Source organism: Mesoplodon bidens, assembly GCF_964165515.1.
Source record: "Mesoplodon bidens genome assembly, chromosome: 12".
Classification (NCBI taxonomy): domain Eukaryota; kingdom Metazoa; phylum Chordata; class Mammalia; order Artiodactyla; family Ziphiidae; genus Mesoplodon; species Mesoplodon bidens.
Window position 1 is genome coordinate 3,858,012 of NC_138168.1, and position 16,968 is coordinate 3,874,979.

The 16,968-nt window shown below is 38.8% G+C and overlaps 1 protein-coding gene across 4 annotated transcripts in view; it reads right to left on the reverse strand.

The window, feature by feature from the left end:
• Window positions 1-16,968, reverse strand: part of DOP1A (DOP1 leucine zipper like protein A) — a 110,661-nt gene that overhangs the window by 27,289 nt on the left and 66,404 nt on the right. For all 4 annotated transcript variants that reach the window (XM_081251436.1, XM_081251437.1, XM_081251435.1 and 1 more), the window contains 8 exons: window positions 13,335-13,956; window positions 12,248-12,522; window positions 10,996-11,148; window positions 7,363-7,463; window positions 5,703-5,962; window positions 2,190-4,179; window positions 934-1,045; window positions 645-827 (listed from right to left, as the gene is read on the reverse strand). In XM_081251436.1, coding sequence (XP_081107562.1) covers window positions 645-827; window positions 934-1,045; window positions 2,190-4,179; window positions 5,703-5,962; window positions 7,363-7,463; window positions 10,996-11,148; window positions 12,248-12,522; window positions 13,335-13,956 — 3,696 coding nt within the window. The remainder of the gene's footprint in view (window positions 1-644; window positions 828-933; window positions 1,046-2,189; window positions 4,180-5,702; window positions 5,963-7,362; window positions 7,464-10,995; window positions 11,149-12,247; window positions 12,523-13,334; window positions 13,957-16,968) is intronic.

A 16,968-nucleotide genomic window follows, 5' to 3' on the forward strand; every position in this document is an offset into this window, starting at 1 on the left:
TGATTACCTTAGAATTCATTACTAAAGTAGATTACTAGGTCAAAGACTATGAAACTTATTTAAAGATCTCTGTACATATTGCTAAACTGTTTTCCAGGAGAGATTTGCATATTAAAATGTCAGCTTGAAATGCCCTAAAAAAAGGAACAAAGTTATAACATGTATGAATGAACCTCAAAAATATTATGTCACATGAAAGAAACTAGATACAAAAGACCAAATAATGTATAATTCCATTTACAAGAAATGGCCAGAAAAAGCAAATCAATGTAGAGAAAACAGATTAGTGGTTGATTGTGGTTAGGGATGGGAACCGAGGGGCTGCAGATGGGCATGAGGCATCTGTCTGTGGTGAGGGGTATGCTCAAACATTAGGTTGTGGTGACAGTACTATAGCTCTGTAAATTTACTAAAAAACCAAACAAAAACAAACACAAACATTGAATTATATATGCTTAAAAAGGGTGAATTTTGTGTTATGTCATCTCAATAAAACAGTTAAAAAATTACTTGATAACTAATTACACAATCCATGCAGAGTATCATAAATACTACTCAAATTATTCACAAATTCAGAACATAATCTTTGGGAGAATCCTCAAATAGCCTCTTGAGCACCAAGGATGAAGTGTGAATTATCTAACCTTTGTGGCTCCAAGATTAATAGTGGTAACAGAGGCGGATGCAGCAATGGTTATCTTTTCCGAAGAATCGGCCTGATGCAGTACGCTCCAAAGCAGTGTCACAGAGGACATGATCATGTGAAGGATCGAGAGGATTCCACTGCGGGCTTCGAACAGGTGTTTCTGGTCTACATTGACCAAAAGCTATTAAAGTTGGGGGAAGAAAATGTATCACTTCCTGAGGTTTACAAATGGGACTTATTAGGCCTCATGATCTTTCAAAAGCAGTCAAATATTTGTGCAGTCTTACTTGGTGATACTGTGTAGTAGGGTCCAACAAACAGTAGTGGATAATGGCTGTGATCCCTTCCAAAAGGGTAAGAATCATATCTGGTGGAATAATTGATGCCATCCACAGAGGCCTGAAATAAAATGTATCCATTTGAACACAAGTTCTGTGAAAGAGAAGTTTGTGTTTTATCAGTAGTAAATGTCCAGCATGTGACAGGCACACAGTAAGTGCTCAATAAATATTATATAAATAAATAAGTGAATAAATTAGGAGCTTTTATACCCTCATCTAATAAAATAAGTGAGTCACATTAAATGTCCTAAAGTCCTTTTTGGATAATAAATTCTACACAAAACAAATACAGGCAGTAAATCTCTAGCAACCATGTAATGGCAGGTATATCAATATTAAAGGATACAGGCAGTTTTCTTATATTTTATATCTAGTACCTGAGATTATACAGGAGATAAACCAGACACAAGTCTATTAAACATCTCGATAATTTTGACAGATTAATTTTGAACATGGCCTGGGGATACAGATAAAATTCGCCACCAAACTATGAAAATCCTAAACGAGAAGTAAAATCAGATGGGAAAATAATTATTTGTAATTTTAAATTAATTTTAGTGTGAAATTAATTTGCACTTAGAAAACATATCAGATAAAACCAGGGAAACCCTTTGCTGAGCTTTCTATTACTTTTGTCAGCTCTGTTAAGAGCATCAAAATTAATTTCAGCTCTTAGGAGAAAAAAGTCCTGTTTATATATTCCTTCTGTTTTCCACTCCTGATTCTTTTGTTGATACTCTTCCTCAATGTTCTTCTTTATGAAACTAAGATACTGTTTGTAACCTAATATTAACCACTAATTTACTTCCCCAAATGGTTAGTGGTTATTTATTTATTTATTTATTTATTTATTTATTTATTTTTGCGGTACGCGGGCCTCTCACTGTTGTGGCCTCTCCTGTCGCGGAGCACAGGCTCTGGATGCGCAGGCTCAGCGGCCATGGCTCACGGGCCCAGCTGCTCCGCGGCATGTGGGATCTTCCTGGACCAGGGCACGAACCCGTGTCCCCTGCAACGGCAGGCGGACTCTCAACCACTGCGTCACCAGGGAAGCCCTGGTTAGTGGTTATTTAATAATAGTGGTTATTATTTAATAATAACCACTAATTTACTTCCCCAAGTTGCAACTGACTTACTAGATGATTAAGCAGTAATATATGTAAAAAAAGTTAATGATGTCAAAATTAAAAATCAACCCTTACCTACTATCAGATAATCCTGTTTCATATTTGTACTGTTGAATTAGGTTATCTAGATTTCTGCAAAGCTGTAGCGTCACAGAAACAACCACTCTCTGTAGAACTTTTCCCATGTAAGGCAGAGTAGACGTGATTAAACCAATCCATTGTGGGTGCATCTTACAAGCACAGTGTTGATGTAAAGCTCGTATCACCGCACAGAGGAACATGCCTTGAGATGTGATTGGCTGGGCATGCAGATACTGAAGAGAGGTCATGGGCTGATGGGGATTGATGTGTTCCAGATCAGATACCACAAAATCAAAACCTGTTTCATTCTCTTCAGGGATAGTCATTACCCTGTGTTCTAGAACAATGAGTCTCTGAAGCACTTTAAGAAGCTGTGACTGGAGTGTGCTGCCATTGTCAAATTCATCTTCTGAGAAATTGATCAGGCTGTCCTCTGAGAAACCTTCTTCCACAGCAACCATGTTCTTACCTGCCATCTTTTCACTGTGCCATTTCTGTGCACTAAAGATAGATGACAGCAAACAGTGAAGAATCACTTTCTGAACTTTGCACTTAGATAACATGTCAGAGATAAAACTAGGGAAACCTTTTGCAGAGCTTTCTATGACTTTTGCCAGCTCAGTAAAGAGGAGTGTCAAAATTTCAATGCTCATCATCTGCATGTTTCGATTGCCTATTAAATCTTGTGACGTGACCTTGACATGAGTTGGGTAATGGCTACGCATATAATATAAGCAGAGGGAAATAAGGATTTCTATGTACATAGAACTCCGGAAGTTATGATTCGAGTCCACAGGAATGTGACTATAAAAATCTTTGCCCATAACAGAAATCCGGTGTCTGGCCAATAGATTCTGAAGCAGAGACAACTGAGGAGTATATGCATTATTTACACTAGTGGTTGAAATGGCATTTACAAAAGCAATGGGGTTAGTTTTCAAGATGGCCTTGATGGCAGAAAAAGCGTACAGAGTCCTTGATGAATCATACAACTGGAGATACAAAAGCACATGTTGATAGAGTGGATGGATGTTGAAATTGGGAGATCTCCGTGATCCTGGAGAACCCATGTCACTCTCGATTTCAGAAATTTCCCCCTCTCCACAGCTGTACCAGTTCTCTAAATCCAGACCATCACTAAAGAAGACACTGGTTTGTTTGAGTTTTTCATTTGAAGTTTTTTTCTTGTCATCATCCTTTTTTCGGGCAAGTTTTACTTTAGGTTTTGCTCCTGGTTGTTTACCTGACTCCTTAACAATTGTTTCTTTCTCTGAGACTTTTTCTGATAATTTTTCTTTGAAGCTGAACTGAATACTACTGTGACTTCTCTGTCTAGATCTGGTTTCTGGAGAAGCAACAGAAGAGTCATGGAACATCTGCGTGGCTCCTGAAATACAAGGTGAGGAGCTATTTCTGGAGATTCCGTTTGGCACACGCTCACAGCCTTCCTCTGCAGACACAGACAAAAACTGAGAATGTTCATTACTCGGCAAAGCAATCTGACTCTGCTGAGCGGACTGATCTTCACTTTTAATCATCTCCTCACCTGGATCTACATCATTGTCCTCTGGGGGCATAACTTCAACTTCTAACTGGGATGGCACTGATGCAGATTCTGCTTCGAGGCCACTTACGACTTTACGTATCAGGTCAAAGACTACCTGCTGAACTTCGTCATCTGGGGAGCCTGCGTTTGGCATCTGGGAAGCCTCCTGCACATTCACGTTTTCAGGGTCAACTTCGTAACTCAAGTTGTCCCCAGCAGAGGACTGAGAACATCCAGAGTCAGAACTCTGAAGTGTTTCTATCTGTTGGTCTGGAAGATCAAAATCAGATACCACCATTGGAATTGTCTCACTGCTGGTACTTAGAAGGGACAGTCTGTCACTTAATGGGTTAACAGTAAGACTGAAGTTCTCTATTTCATCCATGGTAAGCGTCTTTTCACCATTTCCTGTCGATGCAATGAGTTGTACTTGGCTTACTGGCATATGAGAAAAAGAGTAAAGGAAAAATATAAAATATATTAAAATAACTGAAATGTAGACTGAACAAGATTTTTAATTACTTTCATTACCTCCCTATATTTTCCTATTAAAATATTTATTAATATGCTAGACTTTTTAAGTTAGAAAATTATGTAGATGACCATTAACTAGAATTTAATAGACAATTCAATACTAGAAGGCCTATTATTCAACTGAATTAAACAAAACAGCACATTTAACAGATAAAATATAAAACTTTGCCCTTATCCCCAAATACATCCTTTTAAAATCATTTAGTATGTAGTTAGTATATAAATACATAATCTTCTTGATTTTAATAAAATTCAACAAGCATTTATGAATTATCTAGTTTGAGTAAGGCCCTAAACCAGGACAGGAGGGTGAGGTAAGGAAAAGACATCACTGTTCTAAGAAGTTTAAAACTAGCAGGGCATCACAAACATCCATTTCGGTACTTTTTGGGGGACATTCTTTTAGAGAGGCTTAGTTCCATGCAAGCAGTGCAAAATCAGATGCTTCAAATTTAGGAAAAGCATCATGACACCACAGGTGAGGTCTGAGAATGATCTCAGAGGACAGATGAGAATTCAGCTGACAGGCAGGAACTATGGCAGGCAAAGCGCTAACACAAGAGTTCTGGCAATAAGCAGGGTAGAGCATGTTCTTAGAAGATTCAGGGGAAGCAGTGGAAAGGTAGTTAGAGAAAGGAACCAAGGATCTGTAGAAACACACTAAAGATGAAGTAGGAGCACGACAGTTTAGTTCTAGCTTCACCGCTTACCAGCTGTGGGACTTTGAGAAAGCCACAGCCTTCTAAGCATCAGCTTCTTGCTCGGTCAAATGACCTTTCATTACTGACCTCACAGGATTATTTGACAAGAGATACAAATGAAATATTGAGTCTTTTGTCCCTAAGGTATAATCATCTAAGGGGGTCATTATCAGTGTATTACAGAGGGTATCATTTGACAATTTGTGAAGTGTGGACTTTATTCTAGCAATAGAGAATATTTATCAAACACTTACACTAGTCTCTGCACTAAACATGTCACAAACATTACTATATCTAACATTCACAATGAAGCCTTGAGAGGTGGGTATTATCATTCCTATTTTACAGATGAGGAAAATGACACATGAAATATAAAGTGCATTATAAGCTTACTAAAGATTCCCAGTGAAGCATCTACAGAGCTTTGCAGGGCCAGGATTATAAACTCTAAAGGTTATTTGTTAATACTGAAGAATGTTTCTGACCAGAGCTGGGCCGAGTCCTCCCCTGAAAGAAGGAGATCCAAGTGCCCTATGATGGTCACTGATAAGGTACATACTGACACAGCCCACGTGAGCACTGCTAGTGCATGCGGAGGGGAGAAAATCAGCCCATGGAGAAATTCTCACGTTTGCTTCTCCTGACAATCACTGTTGTGTTCGGCTTTCATTTTATTTTAGTAATTTAATTCTAAATAAAGTTGTTCTACTTCCGTGTGATATTCACCATTATTGCAGGAAAAGTTTTGCATGAAATGCTTGTCACTCTCTTCTCCGGGATAACAGGGGGCCTTATTCCAATAACGTTCTGCTTGTACCCGCTGCACTGAAACCCTCTGAGTTTTGGGATGAAGCAAGAGCAATAGCAGTGGTTCCAAAACTCGTGCAATATCATGTCTTTGCAGGACTTGGTTCAGCCAGGCTTGTCCCACAGAGCTGGTGGAACCATCGAGACTGTTAAGGCTATCTAACATGATGAACAGTGACCTACAATAAACACCAATAATTAAAACAAAGAGCAAAATACCTATTTTAATGTTAACACTCTAATTTTTCTAAAATTAACACGACTATAAGTTGTGTTTCTTGCTTTGAATTAACTATTTTAAAGTAATCATACTTCAGAATAACTTTTGACCACAGTATTTTAATAATCTTAATCCCCAGTCTCAGTAGATACAATAAGAAAGGAGAAATAGTTTTTTCTCTTTTCTTGTGTTTCTTGAAATTTCACAAGCATACATTACTTTTAAAAGATAAACACTAAAAAACAGAAAAAAACTCCTTAGACAATTAGTCTTGTTTTAGCAACATATTACTGTTCACATCACCAAATACTGACCCGTCTGCAAGTCAACACTGCTTTCATGTTGGTCTGTGTCCCTCTGCTCCCATTCTCTTTACCAGTTGAAGCGATGTGCTTAGTTCAAGGAAAGACCTTCTGTGAAAGGTGTGGAGGTATAGTTTGGAATCAGACAACCCAAGATTCAAATCTGGGCCATCCACTTCACCTCGTGTATAACGATCTTGGGCAAATGACTTAACTTCACTGGGGCCTTCACTGCCTCACATGATGAGGACAGGCGGTCATTAAATTACAGATGATATTTGTGAAGTACCTAGGCCCAGGGCCCAGTTCATTACAGGGGTTCAACAGCAGACCGTTTTAAAATGGTGATGCTGCGTGAAAAACCACCAGCTGAAATAACATATAGTAGAGTCCACCTCTGATCCTGAGTGGGGCTTGAGCGTAGTTAGATTTGGGGCCACCTCTAAGAGACTTGCTGGTGAGACTGCTATCTATGCCAATGTATGTAAATTTACCTATAAATGGCATCTCCTTGGAAGTTACTGCAAATCTCATATTTGGGGTATGGGTCATCTACGTAGTCTAGACAAACTCTTAGGCAGTTAACTACAGATTTTTTTAATCCATGGAAGTGGATTGTCAGTATTTTTGCTGTAGATTTTAATAAGTCTGGTTCAGGCAGAAGACTGAGAATGATTACTAGAGAAACACTTATACAATCTACTGTTTATATGAAATTTCACTGAATGTGAATATATATATAAACTCAAGAAGGCTATATCTGTTGCTGTAACCCTGACACCTAGAATGGCTCCTGGCACGTAGAAGTAACTTGATGAAGTCATCCAATGAAAGGAAGGGGCACTGGGTGCTCCAGAGCATGAAAGGTGAAAATCTGTTAGATAAATGAAAATGCCGTGCCTTTTATTACAGCTTAGATTTAAAAAAATAATTTATAAATTCTCTTTATAAAACCACAAGTTGCTCTCTCCTATCTCTGCTCTCTCTCCCCTACCAAATAGGCCAGGGGATTCAAGAAAAGAAACATTAAGATATCAGAATATAAAATGTAACCAACCTGTCAAAAGACCGTGCAAAAGATGAAGACTTATTTATATGGAGGTCCCTTGTTAGATGCCAAAGAACTGCAAATTTTGCATGTGCTTCCATCCTTATTTTCTGAGGATGAATGTGAGAGATTATTTTATTATCCTTTGAAGGCATTAAGTGATTTTAATATAAACAAAGTAGTTATTTAAGACAGTATTATGTTGTATTATGTTCAATGTTCACTCCAACACTCCAACACATGATGAAATAAGCTGTGTATTTTATGGAAGTAGAAAAGTGGAAAATACTTAAATATATAAAGAAATATTAAACCTAAAGGATCAGCTCATGCTGCCACGTAAGTTATTATTTAGTTTAGGTAATCAGTTTACTAGATTATTTTATAACAGGGGATGGAAAAACCTAATAATGTGTATGTTATGATATTCTGAGTATAGGAAGCACTTTCCCCCTCATTTTAATATATAAATACACAGTAGTCAAAACCAATTTTATGGCACTATATACTTTGCTTTTGCTCCCAGAAATTACATGTTAATCCCAAATGAATTTATCATCACTTACAAAGTTGGTTTATTAGATTAAAAATTTTAAGGACCTAAAAAAATTATTTCTACAAGAAAAATATTACATCATTTTTGGGATTATTTGGAAAAGATTAACTGTTAAGATAACAATGGATAGAATAATGTAAAAATAAATTATTTAGAAAGACCAATATTTGGTATTAGATAATGAAAATGTGTTAATGGAAATCACATAGAAATTGTTCTTGGATTGAAAGAATCAATATTGTGAAAATGACTATACTACCCAAAGCAATCTACAGATTCAGTGTAATCCTTACCAAATTACCAATGGCATTTTTTACAGAACTAGAACAAAAAATCTTAAATTTGCATGGAGACACAAAAGACCCCAAATAGCCAAAGCAATCTTAAGGGAAAAAAAATGGAGCTGGAGGAATCAGACTCCCTGACTTCAGACTATACTACAAAGCTACAGTCATCAAGACAATATGGTACTGGCACAAAAACAGAAATATAGATCAATGGAACAGGATAGAAAGCCCAGAGATAAACTCACGCACCTATGGTCAACTAATCTATGAGAAAGGAGGCAAGGATATACAATGGAGAAAAGACAGCCTCTTCAATAAGTGGTGCTGGGAAAACTGGACAGCTACATGTAAAAGAATGAAACTAGAACACTCCCTAACACTATACACAAAAATAAACTCAAAATGGATTAAAGACCTACATGTAAGACCAGACACTTTAAAACTCTTAGAGGAAAACACAGGAAGAACCCTCTATGACATAATTCACAGCAAGATCTTTTTTGACCCACCTCCTAGAGGAATGGAAATTAAAAAAAAATAAACAAATGGGACCTAATGAAACTTAAAAGCTTTTTTGCACAGCAAAGGAAACTATAAACAAGATGAAAAGACAACACTCAGAATGGGCAATAATATTTTCAAATGAACCAACAGACAAAGGATTAATCTCCAAAATATATAAACAGCTCATGCAGCTCAATATCAAAAAAAACAAACAACCCCATCCAAAAATGTGCAGAAGACCTAAATGGACATCTCTCCAAAGAAGACATACAGACTTCCAAGAGGTATGTGAAAAGCTGCTCAACATCACTAATCATTAGAGAAATGCAAATCAAAACTACAGTGAGGTATCACCTCACACCGGTTAGAATGGGCATCATCAGAAAATCTACAAACAACAAATGCTGGAGAGGGTGTGGAGAAAATGGAAACCTCTTGCACTGTTGGTGGGAATATAAACTGATACAGCCACTATGGAGAACAGTATGGTGGTTCCTTAAAAAACTAAAAATAGAATTACCATATGACCCAGCAATCCCACTACTGGGCATATACCCTGAGAAAACCATAATTCAAAAAGACACATGCACCCCAGTGTTCGCTGCAGCACTATTTACAATAGCCAGGTCATGGAAGCAACCTAAATGCCCATTGACAGACTAATGGATAAAGAAGATGAGGTACATATATACAATGGAATATTACTCAGCCATGAAAAGGAACGAAATTGGGTCATTTGTAGAGATGTGGATGGACTTAGAGACTGTCATACAGAGTGAAGTCAGTCAGAAAGAGAAAAACAAATATCGTATGTGAACGCATATATGTGGAATCTAGAAAAATGGTACAGATGAACCGGTTTGCAGGGCAGAAAGACAGACACAGATGTAGAGAACAAATGTATGGACACCAAGGGGGAAAGTGGCGGGGGGTGGTGGGATGAATTGGGAGATTGGGATTGACATGTATACACTGATGTGTATAAAATGGATAACTCATAAGAACGTGCTGTATAAAAATAAATAAATAAAAATTTTTAAAAAACAGAGAAAAAGAAATTGTAATATTACTAAAAATTTTATAGTCTTCCTCCAGCATTTGTGGAATCCTTCAAGTAAAAGACCCCTGAAATCGGGATTGCAACTGTCTAAACTGTTTGTGATAGGTTAGAGGAGTGCCTGCTTTTTCTGTGGGCCTAATAAATGTTTTTCCAGTGAAGCCTGTGTTTGTACATCAACCAATCTAAACATGTAAAAAAAAGTAAGTAATAACAGATAGTTTTTTTTATGGATATATAATATCTTTATTCAGAGCTTAGTATTTCTTTAAAATGAAATGTTATACAAATAAACAGGTATATAATTTGTCCTAGATTTATACTTAATATAAAGCAAATTACCACACTGAAATACAAGGCGCTCTATTTAAAATTTTCTGAACAATTCTGAAAGAATGTAAAGTAAAATGTAAGTAAAATTAGAATTTTAACAGTTTTCTTGGAATAAACTTTTCAGTCCTCTCATTTACTCCTTCATTTGCCAGGACCCCCTGCCAAATGCTGCATTTACCCTACACAATGCCTTTTTGAACAAAACCCATTCAATCTCACTAGCATTGAGAACTTTTCAAAATGAGGGCAATCCACTTCTAAAAGCTGTTCAAAAAATCTTCTTAAAATTAATATTAGAGAGCAGATACAGGAAGACCACAGACTTCATTAAGTTACCCTGAACAGGTCAATCAGAATGATCGTTCTAGCTTGTTCTCAGGCCCAGTCATGACTCAGCCATCTTTACTCTAACTGACGTATGTATCACACTTCATATACATTAGGATACAAAATCCTTATTTTGGATATTTATTATAAGGCAAATCATATAATCTCACATACTAACACTCTATAGCTTATAAATGTCATTTCACATATATTAGTTAATGTATCTACCAGTTTCATAACCGAGGCTACCGAATACATCTTTAAATGACCCAAGAACTTGGACCACCAACAACTTTAATCATCACTCCCCACAGGTGGTATCCTGAACCAAGAAATAAACCCAGCATTTGATTTTGGGTTCCTTGATTTTTCATATTACTGATGCTTATGTAAAGAACTTTCCTCTAAAAAGAACAGAACACATGTATTTTAAAGATTTGATGATCACTGAATGAATTCATATTATCTCTTATTCAGATACTAGATGAAATAATTTTCCTAGAGTTTCCTTAATTTACCTTTTAGTATAATGCAAGCAGGAGGTAGGGTGGGCACAGGATAAGAAGAGAAGAATTTACCTTATCTTTATGGGTTAACTGCTGACTTATAACATCCTCACAGATGCTAGAAGAGGGAACCAAGTTATGTAATTGATAAAACAGTTCCACACTCTTCTGGTGGTGCTGAGGTGTCCCATCTCCCATCTGGTTCCACAATGTTAAAGCTACATGCTATAAAAAAAAGATGTAAAAGTCACAGTTACAAAATTGCAAATGGAAACTTATTTAACAGACATTTCCTATTAGGTACAAACAAGCCTCTGACTGCCAGACCTAGAAGGTCTTAATACTCATTATGCCACTGGAATGAGATTTAAAAGTGTAGCTTTCAGTCTGCTCACTTTCTGGTCCAGGCTTTTAGAACCTTTTATGATGGTCCTTTAATTATATTTATCTTAAACAGCAGATATGTAATCACTTTTTAAAGGGTCCAGACGAGACCCCATTTCACTATTTTAGAGATGTTTAGTAAAGTGATGCTAGAATATGTTATCTTTAAGAGGATATAAATCCCACATTGAAGGCAATTTAACGTTTACAGTTATATGCTGCGAAGTGAAATATAATTCATAGTTCAAATATGCAAACTACTTAAAACATACAAGATAGGTTGTATGTATTTCAGTGCCACATGTGTTAACACAGCACTTGATGATCTATGACAGCATTAATAAAAATGCAACAATCATCAGGGTTCACCACAACATTGTAGAAGCCAGCTCTGACCTAGCAGGAGGAGCTATCTGGAGGGGCACAATAACTTGAAATTACATTAAAATTAAAAAAAATTTTATATATAAATAATCTACCTGCTTAAGTCAAATATACTTGATGTTCTTTCTATGTAGAGGATATCATATATACTGTTGTGACAGAGATCAAAGACTGCATTTTTTTTTTTAATGACATCATGCATCACAAATGATCATCAGACAATTCAGAGTCAGAAAACCTTTTCTGGGTGTTTTGGAGAGCAGAGGTTGCACTCTACAGAAAGCAAAAGTGTCACAACCACTTTATCTGGAAATACATTTTACTGTATAAATGAACTTTTCTCTTTACTCTAATACTCCCCATATCCTTATCTTTTCTCTCCTCACAAAACTGGGCAGAAGACTGGCCAAGCAGCACTGATCAAGTGTGGTGTCTTTTCCTATATGGTATGATATTCAGAGGTGTTTAATTAAGCCTGATTATCTTCTTTAAAATCTCTGCTACGCAAATTAGCTCAAGTATCATCTTAGTCATGAATGTATTTCTTAGAGCTCACCTTGAAAAATTCAGTCTTCTCAGCTATGTATCTCAGATTGCCCGGAGTGAGGGGAGGTCTAATAACCACAGCTACTCTTCCCTGGTTTGGACTTAAGGGTTGTGCAGGCTCCACACTGCTGATGTTTTCCCCAGTGACCATGGCCACCGACTGAGTCAATCCTACCAGATCCATTACTAGTGAAATCGCAGCGCTCTGCACACTGCAATCACTTGCTTGGCTGCAAGCGGTCATCAGCGTCTGGAGCCACAGTGGAGGCTGAACGTGCTCCCAGTCTGAAACGAAAGCCGGAAGCCAACACAGTCCATCACACTGAACCTTGCACGCACACTCTATCTTCCGAGTTAATTTCAAAACACAAAGCACTTCTACCAAATAACTTTAGGCCTTGTTTGGTGAACAAAACCATGGTTTCTCACTTAGAATAGAGCTTCAAGAAAATAAAGCAGCAAGAGGAATTCCATAAAATTTTTTTAGTATGTATTTTTCTTATGTCAAGTCATACAACCTATTTTCTGTCCTAAAAAAAGTTTATTAATCAATCGACATTATGTAGTACTCACTGCACTATGTGTGTGTACTATATGTGTGTGTGTGTGTGTGTGTGTATATATATATAAATAAAAATTTAAATGAAGGTAAACACATATGATGCTAGTCATAATAAAGGAAATCAGGAAATTTTCCAACATATCAATCTCCCCATAATGACAGTGTTTCATTGAAAAAAAATCTACAAATTAAAAGTTTTAAAAATTAAGAGGCTAAAAAAAATCCCAGTTTTAATATCTTAGTGTTCCTTAAAATAAAGGGTGAGGGGAGGGCTTCCCAGGTGGCGCAGTGGTTGAGAGTCCACCTGCCGATGCAGGGGACATGGGTTCGTGCCCCGGTCTGGGAAGATCCCACATGCCGCGGAGCGGCTGGGCCCATGAGCCATGGCTGCTGAGCCTGCATGTCCGGAGCCTGTGCTCCGCAACAGGAGAGGCCACAACAGTGAGAGGCCCACATACCAAAAAAAAAAAAAAGAGTGAGGGGAAAGCATGCCATGAAAAATATTTTTAAATAAATAAAACCAAGATGACCTTACCAGTCTCTGATTTTTCTGAACGTAACTCTGAGGTATGGTTCCCCTCAGCAATGTAAACTGGGAAGCTGGAGCACTCCAGGAAGAGCTGACAAGCAGCAAGGAAGGCAGAAAGGTATTCTTTCGAAGTTTTTTGTTTACTTATGTTTCTCTCTTTTACACCACCATGGGAATCCCTGTTCCAGTCTGAAGTCTCTCCTAGCTCTCGACTAAGATCCCCTTGATGTTCTGTAGCCAAAGCCTGAGAGAAAGAGTTACTCTGAATGATGTAGAGGTTGATAAGTCTGGTGAGAAACTGCTGGACATACTCCAAGCAGCACTGCATTGCAGTTTTTTGGGCTGTCTTCCCACTTTGGGGTGCTGTCCCCTGAGTGACTATGGAAGGGGGCTGGATGATAGTTTCTTCAGATCCCACAGTGGAGGCGGTTTCTGTTTCAGAGGATGTGCTACCAATTGGGATGGCAGCTGCCTCCGGTCCCTCACTCAGTTCTCTGTCGATGTCATCAGTTCGGTCTGCTTGATACTGTATGAACTCAGTGAATCCACTCTCTGAGGAGCGACTACTTGGTGGATTTTCTCCATCTTCAAACACTTCAGTAGGATTTTCAAGAGAAACTGATAATACCTGGTAGAGTGTAAAAAGAGCAGAGGCTGAGTAACTAAATGTATTGTGTTAGAAATTAAAATTTAAAAGTCACATTTTGAAAGAAGTCAGCTTTAGATTTGACTTATTCACAACCTAATTCACATTTCACAACTTAATCTATATATTTGGTTGAATCTTAAAAGAGTTTCTACAATTGATTCACATATCTATGCTAATAGGAAATACTGATACGGTTCTAGTTAATATATTAAATAAAGCTATTCAATAAATATTTATTATTTGCTATATGCATAACTTAAGCTTAGGTTCTTGAGAACAAAATACATATATGTAAAACTCTCTAGGATATATATACTTGTTTTCAAACTAATAATAATTTATTCAATCTATTTCACGAAATCACTTTCCTAATGTCTAAACAATGCATGGAATGAGACATGTAAGGTTAAAAAAAATAACATTTTAAAAACTAGAAATAGGGGGACCTTCAAAATGGCAGAGAAGTCATGGAGATCACCTTCCTCCCCACAAATACATCAGAAATACATCTACATGTGGAACAACTCCTACAGAACACCTACTGAACGCTGGCAGAAGACCTCAGACCTCCCAAAAGGCAAGAAACTCCCCACGTACCTGGGTAGGGCAAAGGAAAAAAGAATAAACAGAGACAAAGGGATAGGGACGGGACCTGCACCAGTGGGAGGGAGCCGTGAAGGAGGGAAGGTTTCCACACACTAGGAGCCCCTTCACGGGCAGAGACTGCGGGTGGCGGAGGGGGGAAGCTTCGGAGCCGCGGAGGAGAGCACAGCAACAGGGGTGCGGAGGGCAAAGCGGAGAGATTCCCGCACAGAGGATCGGGGCCGACCGGCACTCACCAGCCCGAGAGGCTCGTCTGCTCACCCGCCGGGGCGGGCGGGGCTGGGAGCTGAGGCTCGGGCTTCGGTTGGAGCGCAGGGAGAGGACTGGGGTTGGCGGCGTGAACACAGCCTGAAGGGGTTAGTGCGCCACGGCTGGCCAGGAGGGACTCCGGGAAAAAGTCTGGACATGCCTAAGAGGCAAGAGACTTTTTCTTCCCTCTTTGTTCCCTGGTGCGCGAGGAGAGGGGATTCAGAGCACCACCTAAACGAGCTCCAGAGATGGGTGGGAGCCGTGGCTATTAGCGTGGACCCCAGAGACGGGCATGAGATGCTAAGGCTGCTCCTGCAGCCACCAAAAGCCTGTGTGCAAGCACAGGTCACAATCCATACCTCTCCTCCCGGGAGCCTCTGCAGCCCGCCACTGCCAGGGTCCCATGATCCAGGGACAACTTCCCCGGGAGAACACACGGCGCACCTCACGCTGGTGCAACGTCTCGCCGGCCTCTGCCACCACAGGCTCACCCTGCATTCTGTACCCCTCCCTCACCCCAGCCTGAGTGAGCCAGAGAGAGCCCCCTAATCAGCTGCTCCTTTAACCCCATCCTGTCTAAGTGAAGAACAGATGCCTTCAGGCGACCTACACGCAGAGGCGGGGACAAATCCAAAGCTGAACCCCGGGAGCTGTGTGAACAAAGAAGAGAAAGGGAAATCTCTCCCAGCAGCCTCAGGAGCAGCGAATTAAACCTCCACAATCAACTTGATGTACCTGCATCTCTGGAATACCTGAATAGACAACAAATCATCCCAAATTGAGGCGGTGGACTTTGGGAGCAACTATAGACTTGGGGTTTGCTGTATATGACTGACTGGTTTCTGGTTTTATGTTTATTTTATTTAAGTGTTTAGAGCTTATTATCATTGGTAGATTTGTTTATTGATTTGGTTGCTCTCTTCCTTTTCTTTAAATATATATATATATATTTTCTCTTTTTGTTAGTGTGTATGTGTATGCTTCTTTATGTGATTTTGTTTGTACAGATTTGCTTTTACCATTTGTCCTAGGGTTCTGTCTGTCCGTATTTTGTTTGTTTGTTTGTTTGTTTTAGTATAGTTCTTAGCACTTGTTATCATTGGTGGATTTGTTTTTTGGTTTGGTTGCTCTCTTCTCTTTTCCTTTTTTTCATTACTTTTGAATATTTTTATTAAAATTTTTTTATTTTAATAACTTTATTTTATTATTATTATTTTTTCTTTCTTTTCTTTCTCCCTTTTCTTCTGAGCAGAGTGGCTGACAGGGTCTTAGCACTCCGGCCGAGTGTCAGGCCTGAGCCTCTAAGGTGGGAGAGCTGAGTTCAGGATGCTGGTCCACCAGAGACCTCCCAGCCCCACATAATATTAAACAGTGAAAGCTCTCCCAGAGATCTCCACCTCAACACTAAGACCCAGCTCCACACAATGACCAGCAAGCTCCAGTGCTGGACACGCCATGCCAAACAACTAGCAAGACAGGAACACAACCCCACCCATTAGCAGAGAGGCTGCCTAAGATCATAATAAGGTCACAGACACCCCAAAACACACAACTGGATGTGGTCCTGCCAACCAGAAAGACAAGCTCCAGCCTCATCCACCAGAACACAGGCACCAGTCCCCTCTACCAGGAAGCCTACACAACCCACAAAACCAACCCTACCCACTGGGGATAGATACCAAAAAAACCCGGAACTATGAACCTGCAGCCTGAGAAAAGGAGACCCCAAACACAGTAAGTGAAGCAAAATAAGAAGACAGAGAAATACACAGCAGATGAAGGAGCAAGGTAAAAACCCACCAGACTGAACAAATGAAGAGGAAATAGGCAGTCTACCTGAAAAAGAATTCAGAGTAATGATAGTAAAGATGATCCTAAATCTTGGAAACAGAATGCAGAAAATACAAGAAGCATTTAACAAGGACCTAGAAGAACTAAAGAACAAACAAACAATGATGAACAACACAAAAAATGAAATTAAAAATTCTCCAGAAGGAATCAATAGCAGAATAACTGAGGCAGAAGAATGGATAAGTGACCTGGAAGATAAAATAGTGGAAATAACTACTGCAGAGCAGAATAAAGAAAAAACAATGAAAAGAATTGAGGACAGTCTCAGAGACCCCTGGCACAACATTA